This window comes from Sinohyriopsis cumingii, chromosome 2, assembly GCF_028554795.1.
Source record: "Sinohyriopsis cumingii isolate HCF-2022 chromosome 2, ASM2855479v2, whole genome shotgun sequence".
Taxonomy (NCBI): domain Eukaryota; kingdom Metazoa; phylum Mollusca; class Bivalvia; order Unionida; family Unionidae; genus Sinohyriopsis; species Sinohyriopsis cumingii.
Genome location: NC_142962.1, coordinates 97,695,957 through 97,710,412, shown reverse-complemented (window position 1 = coordinate 97,710,412; position 14,456 = coordinate 97,695,957). Strand labels below are relative to the sequence as shown.

Here is a 14,456-nt window from a genome sequence, read left to right as displayed (position 1 = left end):
AGAAAATGGGACACCTTAGAAACTGAGATTCGTGGGAAAAAAAATGTGACATTCCCTTGGGCTGCAAAATGAAATAACAATGGACCATTATTATCTATTATTTACATTGTCTTTGATCTGTTGTAGCTGCTAGAGGTCCAGTAACATAAGAAACAGTAACAATTATCAAAGTATTAAGGGTCCATAGATTTTCATTATTCTATGATAAAACTAAGCATTTCACAAGGAATGAGCAGTAGAAATTTGAAGACGTGAATATTGGTGAGGGAACAAATGTATAATGCCCATAATTATTGGATAAGGGTTTCTTTGTTGTACTTGTTTACCACCCCACCCCACCCATTAGGGACCGCTCTGGTGGCCTAGTGGTTAGAGCGTCTGCCAAAGACTTACAAAAATGGTACTAACAGCTGCCTCACTTGATGCTCAGCTTTAAGAGGTTAGTGTTAGGACTGGTCAGCCTGGTGTCGGGATAATGTGACTTGGTGGGACACCATGCTACATGTCTGCGGCATGATGTCCCAGTGCTTGACATCACTATAAACTGCCACACTGTAGACATCATAGCGATATGACTGATTTTTTAAAAAAAAGTTACGTTAAAAATCCAAATCACAGACACATACCCCCCATCAAAGCATTGATTTGATTTGGTCTAGTGTTATATGGCACAGCCACACTTTTACATATAGTACATTGTCAGTTGACTGCTGGGGTGGCCTAGTAGCTAAATCTTCCGCCTCGGATGCAGGAGGTTGCAGGTTCGAACCTGGTGGAGTCATAACATGGACATACAAATGTTGTACTAACAGCTGCCTCCCTAGGCACTCAGCATTAAGAGGCTAGTGTTAGGACTGGTCAGTCTGGTGTCAGGATAATGTGATTGGGTGGAACATCATGCTACATGTCTGAAGCATGATCCCCCAGTGCTAGACATCACTATAAACTACCACATGGTAGACATTGTAGCGATATGACTGAAAAATTGTTAAAGTTACAATTAAAAATCCAGATCACACGTACTCACACTTTGTCAGTTGAGGAAAGTGCCATGCCTGAGGATGCACCACATTAGCCAGTCCGGTAGTAGGATTTGAGCCCATACCCTTTTGGTCATGATGCTTGCAAACAATGCACTGAGTCTTGTCGAGGTCTCCTCAGCATCCTCCTGACTGCAGAGGTTGATGCAAAAGAAAGTCTAAGTTCCAAAGTTCAGTTTCAGATTGTGTAATGGTGATCATGTCTACCCATTTTCCATTTTCCAAGGTCAAGCAATTTATTTAACCTTGCTTACAAGGGTTCTTTTCCCTGAAAAAGGTCAAAGCCCACAAATTACATAAAACTGGACAAAAATACAGCTGTTAGATTTATGTTTGTGAAAGCTCTCTCTCTCTCTCTCTCTCTCCCCACACCCCCCCCCCCTCACCCCTGCAGTAACAAAATGTCCAAGTCCAGAAAGTATGGAAACTTAATGTAGTTAATACAAAAAGTTGATCTGTAATCTACATTTGCAGGCAAGATCCCGTTAGCCAAGGTCAAACAAATCCTTCCTATTGGTGCAACAAAAGTTTAGAGTCTAAATATATATAAGGCAGGAAAAAAATGTGTGTTTCCGGTCAAACAACTGTTTCCATTTTTCATTGCTGACCCTAGCACATTTTTCCCCCAAGGTTATAAAACAACCTGCCTACCCTAATTCTAAAACTAGTGCAATAGGAAACACAGTTTTTTGGCCTAAAGAAACTATTAACAAATGCCCAACCCCCAATTACAGTTGTGAAATTGGTTTCTTGTGTTCTAAATATGGGTAGAAACATGCTGCCAAATCATGCCAATGTAGTATTTAAAAATATGTTTATGTTTGTGACGGGGGAAAATATTTAAATGGCATGAAAATATAATTGGTTTGTCAGCATGTGGATATATGTCAGGCGAGTTTTTGTGTAGTCAGGCTAACAAGCTTTGCAGAACAAAAGAGGACCAAATCACGGTGCAGGTGCACCTTTGGAATAGTTGTAAAAACTTGATTGATGTGAGAGATCCTGATTAACACATGTTCATGTGTACAATATAACTTGCTAATTTCAGCTCTTCCAGATAATTTTACACAAATGGGGAAACAATTTTTTTTGCAAATAAAGGCAGAAATCTCATAAATGGAATGAAAATTTAATCAATTACTTTTGCACACACGCATGGCTATAAAACTATTGATCTTTCTCTGTAATCATACTAACAAGCTAACTAAAGGACAGAAGGATGAATTGGCAAGTCAAGAAGAGGCCTACATTGCATTCAAAGTGCACTTTTAATTGTCTTGTTAAATTTTTCCACAGCTTTGGGAAAGAAGACTGCTGTTCGGCGTCGAGGAAAACCAAAGGCCCAGATGTCAGACTCCAGTGTCCAGACCTCTCCTGGTCTGGTTCAAAATCAATGACATGAAGCCTGCAACATTCTGTAGACTGAGGAAAAACTCAATATCACTAACTTGTGCCACAGTGACAATTTAGCCATACATTTTTTTATGTCTTTTTTTAAAACCAGAAGTATTTTTGTTCATGCATGAATATGTTATGATCCAAACTAAGTATTTTTATATTCAAGACCTTTCATAAGCATGATTTTCAACAGCAACAGACCACCATACTTCTGAAAGTGAGAGCCATGATAGCTTATTTGGTAGAGCATTGGACTTGAGCCATTTGTCACAGGTTCAGTACCCACCGAGGCCAGGCAGGGTCAGCCTTCTCATTGTGTCATTGGAAAAGGCACTTGGCATTCCACTATTTGATACAATCAATAATGTGTTAATAATGCTGTTAAAGCCCCCCAAAAGATCCTCTGAAAGGAAACAAAACTACAATGGATGAATGCAAGTTAAGCTTTTAATCATTGTTAACATTAGCACATAATGGCTTATCTTGGTTGCAGCACCAGTTATGTTTCGGTTCATGTACATGTCTGCCTATGAATACATAGAATTTTATGAATACATATCCCGCATCATTAACTTTAGATTAATACCATAGTTAGCTTCTGTGGAAACTTTTATCGGCAGATTTTGATTTAGAACTTAGTAAATTTTGTATCATTTGGCAGTTTTTAAATGATTTTGTCCAATTCTGCTTCCTTAATGGTCCAGTCTTTTTAAAGCAAAAAAGCAATGGTCACAGTATCCATCCATCACAACTTCATTTTTGGCATAAGCTAAAGGAGGTGAAACTTCTTATTCCTGTACATTATAATTAGAAGGTGCATCACATGCAACATTGGGTGTCCTATCTTCTTGGTCATGGTGAGGTTGGGGATACAATCATCAAATTCAATATTAAAACTCAATATTTTAAGTTTTCCGGTACAGTTCTTTGCATCAAATAACTTAGAAGCAAATTGAAGTTAAGGGATGAAACTTGGTATCATCTTACATTTTCAGTAAAAGGTGTGGTAGATACCACACTGATGTCCTATCTTTAAGATTAAGGTCTCAAGTCATTTCCCCTTTAGATGTTGGTCAACCTAGGACCATTTTCTCTTATAGCTTTTGCATGGTTTAACATTGTAATCAGACATAGTTACATTGAACATAAAGAACTGCATTTAGGCACATGTACAGTTCCACAGGTATTGTCCAAAGTCACAGGGAGTCAAGAATTTTGTTTGGAGAATTGTTTATAGAAGATCAGTTTGTCTGGGTTATGTGTGGCTTATTGCCATTTTTTTAACATGGTAGGGTACACATGACAACCAGTGTATTTTGTGTGAGAAGGACCAAGGGAGGAACCACGGACTTACAGAAGCTTCTGGCAAGCTGTCTCAAATACCCACATTGTTAAGCCAAGTTTTGAACCCATATGGACAGAGATAATATGCGATTGATCTGCCACTTGGGGTCATAGTTTGTTACGTCTGTTTTAAAATGTATAAATTTCGCTTTATCAGATATGCAAATTCACTTAGTAATATAAACTGTATGCATTGTATCCATATTCATTATAAGCATGTTTTACTGGGTTGGCAAGAAGAAAAAAGGGTCTGGTTGCTGCACAAAACTGATTACTGCATGATTGTGAATTATTCCTATTCTTTGCAGTATATTTCAAACTAGCATATGAAACATTTGTAACTTGGGGTATATTCATCTCTTCAATTTACATAGAATAGAGAATAAGTACCAATCATATGGTAACTGGTTCCATGTGACAACTGATGCAGACCTTGTAACTCTGCAAGGGAATTGTAGTAATCAGTTGGTAGAGCATTAGACATGTAATCCAAGGGTTGCATGTTTAATACCTGTCTAAGCCAACCCTGGTTGACTGCCTTGGTGTGTCCTTGGAAGAAAAAAAACTTGACTATCAAATAATTAGAGTGTGCTTGAAGTGCCATTAGAAACCAACTCGGCAGTTGGGTGCCATTCCGTGTTTCATTTTTATTGAATAGTGGGCCCTTGATAAATTTGAGCATCGTACTCAAACTTGACCCACTAAATTGGGTGTACATTTTGGAATATATGAACATTATGTCATTGATCATAGTAGAGAAAGCAAAGAAATAACAACCATTTTGGTGATTTGAAATTTACTTTTTGCATGATTAAAGGTTGTCCAAATTATTTCACTTTGATTTTTAGCTTAGGGCAGTTCCAGTAAAGATACTTGGTACCTAAAAAAGGCACTTTCTACCCTGTGTAGTCACTCATAGATGATATTTAGAATTCTGTATTATTTTCAGAACTCACTGAGTCATCAGAGTACTCTTGGACACATCTTTAAAACAAACTTCCTTCCTTTTGTGCCATGTATGTTTAAGTGGAACAGCCCTTAGGTTAATTTTGTTCTAAGTTTCAGATATCTGGGTCCAAAACTAATTTTCACCAACAGACATCAAGCCTAAACCTAATTTTAAGTTTAGAATCTCTGAAGTGCAAACCTCACCAACATAACTCAAACCTATATATGAATTTAAGTTTAGAATCTTAAGTCTAGACGTTACTCTTGTTTTGGTGAAACTGAGCACAGATTTCTTTTGAATGATTGTGCTTTTTGCACTGTTTATGACTTTCAGTTTGACTTTCTGCGAATAGCTCATACAATTTTGTTTTTCTGACATTATATTTGAAGATGCAAAAATACTTATTTCATGAATACTCAAAAAGGTTTACTACCAGCAAAGACAAAAATTAAATCTTTCTTATTGTGCAGAATGTTGCAAAACGTAGAGGACTATGAATTCTACCCAAGCAATTAAATGACCTCTAGTTAATTGGCAATGTGTATTTTGTAAATTTAACTTGTTTTGTTAATAAGTATAAATTTGATCTATTTTATGAATGTCTACGATGAAATACAATTATTGCATAATCAGCATTAGCAGAGATAAAGACACTGGTATTGTCAGCAGTGTAAGAATGTTATGATTTTATTGTGTTACAGTTTTTTTTAGAGTCATTGCATAAAGAACCACTGATAAAACACCATTTTGTGGAATTTTTAACTGATTACTTTTCATTGTCTGCATTAGCGTGCATTGTGCATGTGCATACTTTTGAATCTTCTAAACCCATTTTTGTACAGCTACTTTGTTTATTACAAAATGGCCATGCCAATCATTTCTGCTCTAAATGTTTACACCTTTAATAAAATTTTACATGCACCATTATCAGGTCTGCCTTTAAAGTATTAATGTTTACAGTTGGGTACATATGTTGGTTTTCTATTTTTACATTGTTACCCATGTTTGTCTGTTTTTCTGTGCTGCATTATGTCTGTTTCATCCACCCATTAATCATGAATTTGTTTCCATGTAGTTAAGGACTTGATGAATTAGGTACGTCTGGTATTAGGGTTTTCTTTAAACATTTTTGTTTTCATCAAAAGTGTATCAAGTTCGGGCTCCAGGTCAGCTACTTTGTTGTAGCCTTAGGTAAAATGCTTGACTCTACTTGCCTTGGCATGATATAACCTTGAAAATGTGGCTATTCCATAACACAAAAACACACCAGGATTTGGCCCAGATTTGACAGATTTTTATTATAGCATATAGCACAAAGCTTTCTCTAACTACACCATATTTGCATCAATGTCATGTGGATACATTTCTAGTTCCACAGACCCTAAACATTAGTTCCTGTTAATTCCATCTTCAGGTTTACAGTCTAATTCATACTACAGGGAAGAGTGGCACACCACTGGAACTCTTTGAACCATTTTATTAACAAGGAATAACCATGGTTAAAGGACAAGATTCTGTTGTTGTGATCTTTGTCATAGTTAGACCCAATTACATAGCAACCATTCAGAAAGAGTAAAAAATAAATAAAAAATGCCAGTAGGCTTCAAGTTTTTGTGAAATTTGCCATGGTATCTAAAAGTGGCACATCCTTTATAAAGTTGAACCCCAAATGGTAGAATTGCTATGTTGATGGTGATGCCATATTTAAATGCCAACTTTCTGACATTGTATATGATGCAGTGGCCCAGCCAAAATTTACTCCAGAAGAGGGATAGTAAGGGCACATCTAACCATAAGGACATATATTTGTGAGAAGGAACCTTTGTCATGGTATCATATTAAACATTTGTGATTTCAATTATCATCTTGAAATATAATCAGACTTGTATTGAAAAACATCATTAAATGATAATATGTCAGTAATATGTGGAAGATATTCACATGTGAATGCAGCTGGAGAAGAATTCTTCATCCTTCAGGGTGATATAATAATGCCAAAATGAAAAAAAACTGTAAACAGACTACATGCTAACACTTCTAAGCAATTGTAACATTTATGCCTTTAATCAATATAAGTTCGAAAAGATTAAGTTAAAATCGAATAAAATAATCAAAACATAAAGAGAGAAGACAATTAACATGCAATACACAGACTTAAACATGTTTGTACTATATTTTTCAAGCAGTTGCTATTTCTAGTTCTGCTTGAATATTACAGTTAGTACTTTTTTAGGCTAAATATACAAAGTGTCATTACAATTATTGACAGGTTATTCTTTTCAAAGACTTTTGACACCTTTATGTTGTGTGTACTCTAAACACTCCTACCTAGCATGTAGTTGTTACAGTTTTCATGTGTCCAGGATGCCCACACTTTTTGGAACAAAAATTTCCAGGATTTGTCTTTTCATGGGTGAAATTATTTTTTTTCCATGGATCACTTATGACCCTTACTGAATGGAATAAAAAAAAAAACATTTTATTTTACAAAACCTATTTTTAAAATCAAAAGCCATTTCTGTTTTGATACTCTCCCATACCATCTGAATTAATTATATGACCATATTCAGAAACACCGGCCATATCACTAGAAACAAAAGTATTCGAATTCATATAAATTTGTATGTAACACATTTATATTTACTGAGTAAAAAAAATTAATTTTACTCTGCATAATTTTGCAAATGTTGATATGCAGAAAATTCTTTTTGGCAAAGGTTGTGAAAAATTGGGACAAAAGGCCCTTAAACATTATATATCGTGGGGGGAAACTGATTATTATTTATCCAAAAATTCTATTCATGTTCAATGGTGCCCAGGCATCAACTTTCCCTGAAATCTGTGGACAGTACATTTAATGAAGTCGTTGTCACCCAGAGCATAGAATTCTGCTGCATTTCTGAGTAATAGGGATGATTTTAGTCTATTTACTGGGTCTGCCTGGCAACTACAGAACTTTTATTTGGAAATATACCATTTGAATGTTAGTAAATCTCGCTTGCCAGAACTTTTATCTCATTCTGTTCAGATTGTCATTGTTTTTAAGTGCAAATAATCATTACAAGTCAGGATCCGTGTTGGACTTCAGTATTTGGGAGAAATTACCTCTCTAGCCAAAGTAGGGCAAGGCTGGCAAAAATGAAAGAAGCAGGTGTAGTCCAAACAAGTCACGTGAAGCTACTGTTGTTGCATATTTTCAGATTAAATGATAAATATTCAAGAATTACTTAAAGAGGGTTTTAAAATAGTAGCACTTTTCTTGTATTGCTTCTTTACAGTGTTTATGTAACAAAAAACAGCAAGCTCTAAAATTGGCAACTGTTTCCATTCCAGAAAGACTTTTCATGTCTTTATTAAGAAATATTGGATTATCTTTTATCTGTAATAGATCTGGATCCTTCCACTAAGTCATAATTTGCTTCAGAGTGGACAACACATATTCATATTTTCAGTTGCTTTTCATGGATCATGTGTGAAATTTTGGCAAGAATTCCAAAGAAAAGCAATCTCATCTCTGTAAATATGATCCTCAAATATACACCAAAATTGACTACAGAACAAGTAAATTTGTTTTAATTATTCCACCTTCCACTTTGATAGGAAACTTTACAAACAATCGACACTTTATTTTTTATAAATACATTGTATTGAAGAGGGTTGAGGGAATGTCTTGAAATCAAAAAGAGGCAAAGGGTACTTCACTTGTTTGGGCCTGTTGGAGACTCTAAGGAAGATATTGCCCAAATCACCCCCCAGCATGGATCTTTAAGTATTCAGATTCTCAAACACACATGTGCATTGTCCAAAATCTAACAAGCAGATGGCTCCTCCAGTTTAATTGTGATGGATGTGTTCTTTTCTTCCTTAAATTTTTTTTCTCACTATCTGTTTTGATAGCTGACAGTTCATATTGATTATGATTGATACACGCACAGTGCTCCAAAGTACTTATATTCACCACATAGTCTGAGATTTGTTTGCAAAGATATGCTTGGATTCATATGGTCAAATGCTAAATGATTCTTTCCACTGCCTTTCATTCTGTTGAATGATTTTTGCACTAAAAAGGAATTTTTAGCAGTGTTCATTATTCTAGTTTTAAACTTCATATTTGCTTGCTAAATATGCCGGAAGGATTCCTAGTCTTTATAATAAAACAGAACTTTAATTTGATGTGAAACTAATGTTGCCATTTATCATATGGCACCTTTATTCCAGTAGCACCTGTAAGTAACAAAAAAGTATTATAATGCAGTCTAAATTTATATTATGTTGGATGAAAAAACAAATTTGTTTCATATCAATGACTTGTTTTTAAAAAAAGATATTTTTATACTAAGAACACAGTAAATACTACCACTGCTATTTAAAAAGGCATCTTCTACAAAACCTGAACTAAAATATATAATGCACAAACCCTCATAATATTTTATAATCTGCTATAAAGGGAAGTGTGAAAATAGATTGCAACGACAAGTGCTGAGGGATAGGTTCCCCAAAATGTTACTGTTGGAATTGTCACTAAAGTATTTGGCAATGTCTGAGAGTTAAATTCAAAGCAAAGGCAAGTTCAAGGAGACAAAAGTTGCTATTAATGAAAATGTTTAACAGTGTTTCCAGTGCAAATTACCAAGTAATAAGGAAAGATTTATCACTACATTGCTTTTAACTTTACATATCAGATGTAGAACTGGGGAAGAAAAGCTTTATCAATTTTTTCCGTACGCTCACCACAATCAGATGTCACAGCTGTATTGACACATTGTCGTGCTAGACTACTAGTCTACTTAGCCTGAACACTTTGATTAACCATACAAACGTGTTTAGGACATGCACCCAAATGATCTATACACCAATATGAACTGACTGAAGAGTTCTGCAACCTCTACAGATTCCAGTAAGAACACAGTCAATTTAACTTTGGACCAGTTAAGTTATTCTGTTATTTTTTGTGATGAATAAGTAGTGGAGGCTAGAAATTCCTTACCCCCACCTGTCAAGTTTGATCAATATTTGCAAAATTCAAGGGCTTCTGTTATTCAGGAACAACCCTATTCTCCAGACTTTTTTTCCCCAACTTTACAGTAGTGTGGGACCCCCATGTATCCGTTTCATCCTAACTTTCATGTCTTCACAAATATAAGCATATCATTACTTGAAAATTCTGGACCATCTTAATTGGAATAGATCAGTAGTGCATATTGGTCATTTGTCTTAAGGATTAAAAGACTGGACACCTGTAAGGATTTTCATCTCAAATAAATTGGATACTTGATGAAAAGAAGCAAATTATGGAATGATTGTGCTCTGCAACTTTTATGATTTCACAGCACTGGGAAAGTATGTTTATCACTGCATGGTGTTATGTATATTTAATTTAATTGTTTGTCTGTTAGTTTTTTTTTTTAAACTCCATTCATTGCTATTGTATTGTAACATTGTTTATTCGACTTGACCTTGTCCAGAATTCAGTTCAGTAGTGTTTGACCTGATTGACTTAAAAAAAAAAAAAAATATTTCTTTGATGTAAACAACTAAAAATAGCTTCATTATCCTCTATGGGTAAATGAAACTTTGTATCTAGTCACTGACCTTGTTTCAAAATCAGTTACAATTTTGGTCAACATCTTTTTTTTTAAATTAAAATTCTTTCTCAGAGTAAGAATCATGAAGTTGAGTCAAGGTCATTCTTGGAGTATGTGATGTTTTATCATGTTTCATTTGGTAACAAACTTTTATTTACTTCTAGAAATAAATACCGTGAACCTCATCCGGTGATGTATTTTGTGTCGTAATCAGTCGTGTAGCTTTTGTTCTGATAAAGTTTTGTTAATCTGGCTCTAAATTTTGGAATGTTGTGCATTTTTAGTTGTATTGTGACCAGTTTGGGCTGAATTTTATTTTCTTCAAATTATTGAATTCAAGTGATTATTTTCCCTGGAAATACAAAAGTGCTCTGATATAATTCTTGGAAAAAAACATTTGTTGAAATTTATGCTGAATTCAAAACTAGAATAATATTTTTGTGATTCAACAAGAGACTATGGACACTACAACACTTCGTAGGTTATTCCATATGTCATCCCTTTCCATCTTGAATTTCATCAGGATTTTAACTGAGATTCACTTAGAACTTTTCATGGATAGAGCTTGTGTTTATAATTCTTGGATTATTTTTGGACTTAATTCACAATATCTTAAGTTCTTTTTTTCTGCAAAATTTTGCAAAGCTTGTTGTCTTCACTCTTTTCTGTTACTTATTTTAAGCATATAGGCTGGTAGCAATGGTTGTATCAAAAGAATTAATCCCATGGATAAACATTTTGAAATGGTAAGGTTTAAGCTGTACAGTTGGGTGGGTGGGTAATGGCAAATCTGGCTTGTGCTCAGAATATTTAGGCTTTTATATGTGACTTTCAGAACAAGCCAGTGAGATAGATGCTTCAAAGCTGGGACTGCATGTATTAATATCTTAGTTGTTCTAGTAAAGTTCAGATGATAACACAGACCTGCAGCTTTCCTTGATCTGATTAAAATGTCGTTTGCATTTAACTTAGGCAAGTGATTAAAGTTTGAAAAACAATTAACACAACCAGGTTAACTAGATAGTTGCATGGAAAATGACTTTGTAGTGTTTATGTAGATCATAATTTGGCAGTTCAATACGGCAGAGGGTGAACAAAAGGGGCAGGGTTGTATGCCCCACTAGTTCTTTTGAGTTGGAACAGTAATGACAAGACCTTTAAAAATTAACACACACATATCCAGTTCCAAAAATTAACACACACATACGTCCAGTTCCAAAAATTAACACGCACACGTATCCAGTTCCAAAAATTAACATGTATACGTATCCAGTTCCAAAAATTAACATGCACACATATCCAGTTCCAAAACTTAACACACACACATATCCAGTTCCAAATATTAACATGCACACATATCCAGTTCCAATTTTTCAGTTTGATAAGTGATAATCTAATCTTCAAGAAATCTAGTAATCACAGAGCTTTCTTTGATCATATATTGATTTTCTTTTTTTTTTTTTTATATTTCTTGTGTATGATGATTCATGACATTTTACACGTTATAAATCCATCTCAGTTCCAATTGTAATCAACAAAATAATGATTTACTTCAGCCACTAAATAAATTAGTGGAAAGAAACACTGATACCAATGTGCATCAGTATACTGTTCCACATATTGCATTTATAATTACATGGAATTGCTATATTTTAAATGGAACATACACTTACTTGTTTGCATGTGTACTGAATTACCAATTTTCCAAAGTAAAATCCAAGGAGAATAACATATTACAGACGTTCATTGTTTAAACAAATTATATTGTAAACAAAAGAGAGAAAAGGCAAGGGAGTTTGTCTTATTACAGATGTTCATTGTTTGGACAAATTATATTGTAAACAGAATAATGAAAGAAAAGGCAAGGCAGTTTGTATTATTACAGATGTTCATTGTTTAGACAAATTATATTGTAAAGAGAGTAAAGGCAGAGTTGTTTTTTTTTCTTTTTCTAAGTGGACTAAAGATCTGTGATTGAACTTTTATGCCAGACTGTATTTTTTAAAATAAATTATTTGACGGATTGCTCATAAAATATGAATGCTACTACTTGTCCTATACTGTGACATTTACTAATTTTTTAAACAAGAGAGGTTGTGTTAGTGCAAGAAAATGATCTCACCTTTTAAATTTTTTTTTAAATTTTTGTGTTTCCTATATTCCCGTACATGTATAAGAACAATCGTACATAATCTGAATCTCTATACCTTTATAACTGGGTTTCTGCATGTGTCAATGTGAACATTTTTGAACACGTGTTCCAATTTTAAGAAATGCCAAATACCAGATTCAAATAGTTGCAGGAGGAATAAACAATTCTTCCCAAGTAATTTTCTGTGTTCAGATTGGTTGAGGATTTTCACTTTGTCATGGTTTACCATATGTAGCAATGGAAAGTTTATTCCAATCATATTGACCTCATTAGATCTTATAGCTAATCCCTCGATGAGTTAACAATCAGGAATTTTACTAGGTCTTTTGAGATGAAGCCTGACACTGATGTAATTGGGAATATGGCCTACATTCAGAGTAAATTGGGAAATTTTCCAATACAAGAAAATAAAAACTCGTCACCTAGAACTTATTTTCATATGTTTAAAAAAAAAAAATATCAATATGAAATTGGGGTACATGTTTAGTCCCAAAATTGGCCATGAAGAATCTTATGTTCACAAATCTTTCTTATTGACCTGGAACTAGTTTCTACTCAAATTTTCATAGAAAGGTGATGCAATCAATATAGTCACATCTAGAAAGTAGCTTCTATGAGTAGTCGACCGATACGTATAGGTCAATATGATATTTTGACTCTAGAATGTAAATAACTTTTTGAAAATTAACTTTACAAGGTCCATGTTGAAGCTAGTGCTGCATATAGTCATCAAAGGCAATCAAAACTTTACTTATTGCAAAATATTTGTAATTGAATGGCTTTTGTGGGTTTCAAGACATTTTCCACACATGATTGTAAATGGCGGCCAATACAACTGTTGGAGGAAGAACCCATGGAAAGAACAACAAACTCACAGCAGCTACTGGTAGGCGTTTTCACGTAACCCACATTGGCCAAAACAAAGACTCAGAACAATGCATTCAGAGGTGAGATGACAGTGATTTCTAAAGATGATCACCTTAGACTATGCCACCCAGAGCCCACAAAATTGTGATTGAAATTACACATTTGTCAATTCAGTTTTTTAGACTTGTCCTTTTATCATCCAAGTTTTGCCATGGAATGTCTCTCCACTGCCAGTGAAGCATATTTCTGATGTACTAAAAATGATGGACCAAATTCCTAACAACTATATGCAGTTAAATATAAAATGAAATATGTTTATAAAGAAAAATTAGAAGACAATGGTCAAATAAAACCCTAAAGTGTAATGGGTATAGACTACATCTAAACAAGATTCCAGAACAGAAATTTCCACATAGCAACTGTTTTCAGGTACAAAGAATAATTGAAAATTTCATATAGCAACTGTTTTCTGGTACACAGATTAACCAAAGTTTGGCAACATCTTCATAAATCTAGCACAAACCAAGTCAGGAGGTGACTGCTATATAAAGGTGACCTAAGTGATTTTGTTATGACCTCTTCAAGAGCCAAAGGTCGAGTCATATAACGGTACATTGACAGGTTTCATTGCAGTTCAAGCAAGAATCTATCTGTCTACATGTTATACACTTGATTAAATCAGGAGACTTTCATATTTATTTTGCTCTTCAATTTTAAGATAAAATAGAATGAATACTATTACCTGCTACAGCAATTTACTCGCAGTGAAACTAAGAACATGTTTCTTTCTGTAGCATAATTGGTTATGATTCCTTAGCTTTCGACCTTATCACAAGCTCTTCATGAGAGGAATTACTTCTGGACTGAAGCTATGTGATCAACTAAATGTTGACCATATGACGAAACCCTTGTATGCAAATGCGGAGGTTCCAATCATTAGATAGCATCAGAGTACTCAGTAAAGAGAACAAAACCCTCAGGAAAGAGCTACTGAAGTCATGGCGGGGGAGGCAGTAATGAACTGTGATTTGAGATTGGAACGTCTGCTGTTGTACAGAATGGTTCTGTCACATGGTCAACATTTAGATCTCTCTCTCTCCAAACAAGAACAGCATCCACAA

General features: G+C 34.5%; 1 protein-coding gene across 1 annotated transcript in view; it reads left to right on the top strand.

Moving 5' to 3' along the window:
• The window catches only part of LOC149805446 (serine/threonine-protein kinase VRK1-like), a 64,179-nt gene extending 55,148 nt beyond the window's left edge, over positions 1-9,031 (top strand). The window contains exon 13 of the mRNA XM_089950030.1: positions 2,337-9,031. Within this exon, the coding sequence (XP_089806156.1) occupies positions 2,337-2,437 (101 nt within the window). The 3' untranslated portion in view covers positions 2,438-9,031. The remainder of the gene's footprint in view (positions 1-2,336) is intronic.
• The last annotated feature ends 5,425 nt before the right edge of the window (positions 9,032-14,456 follow it).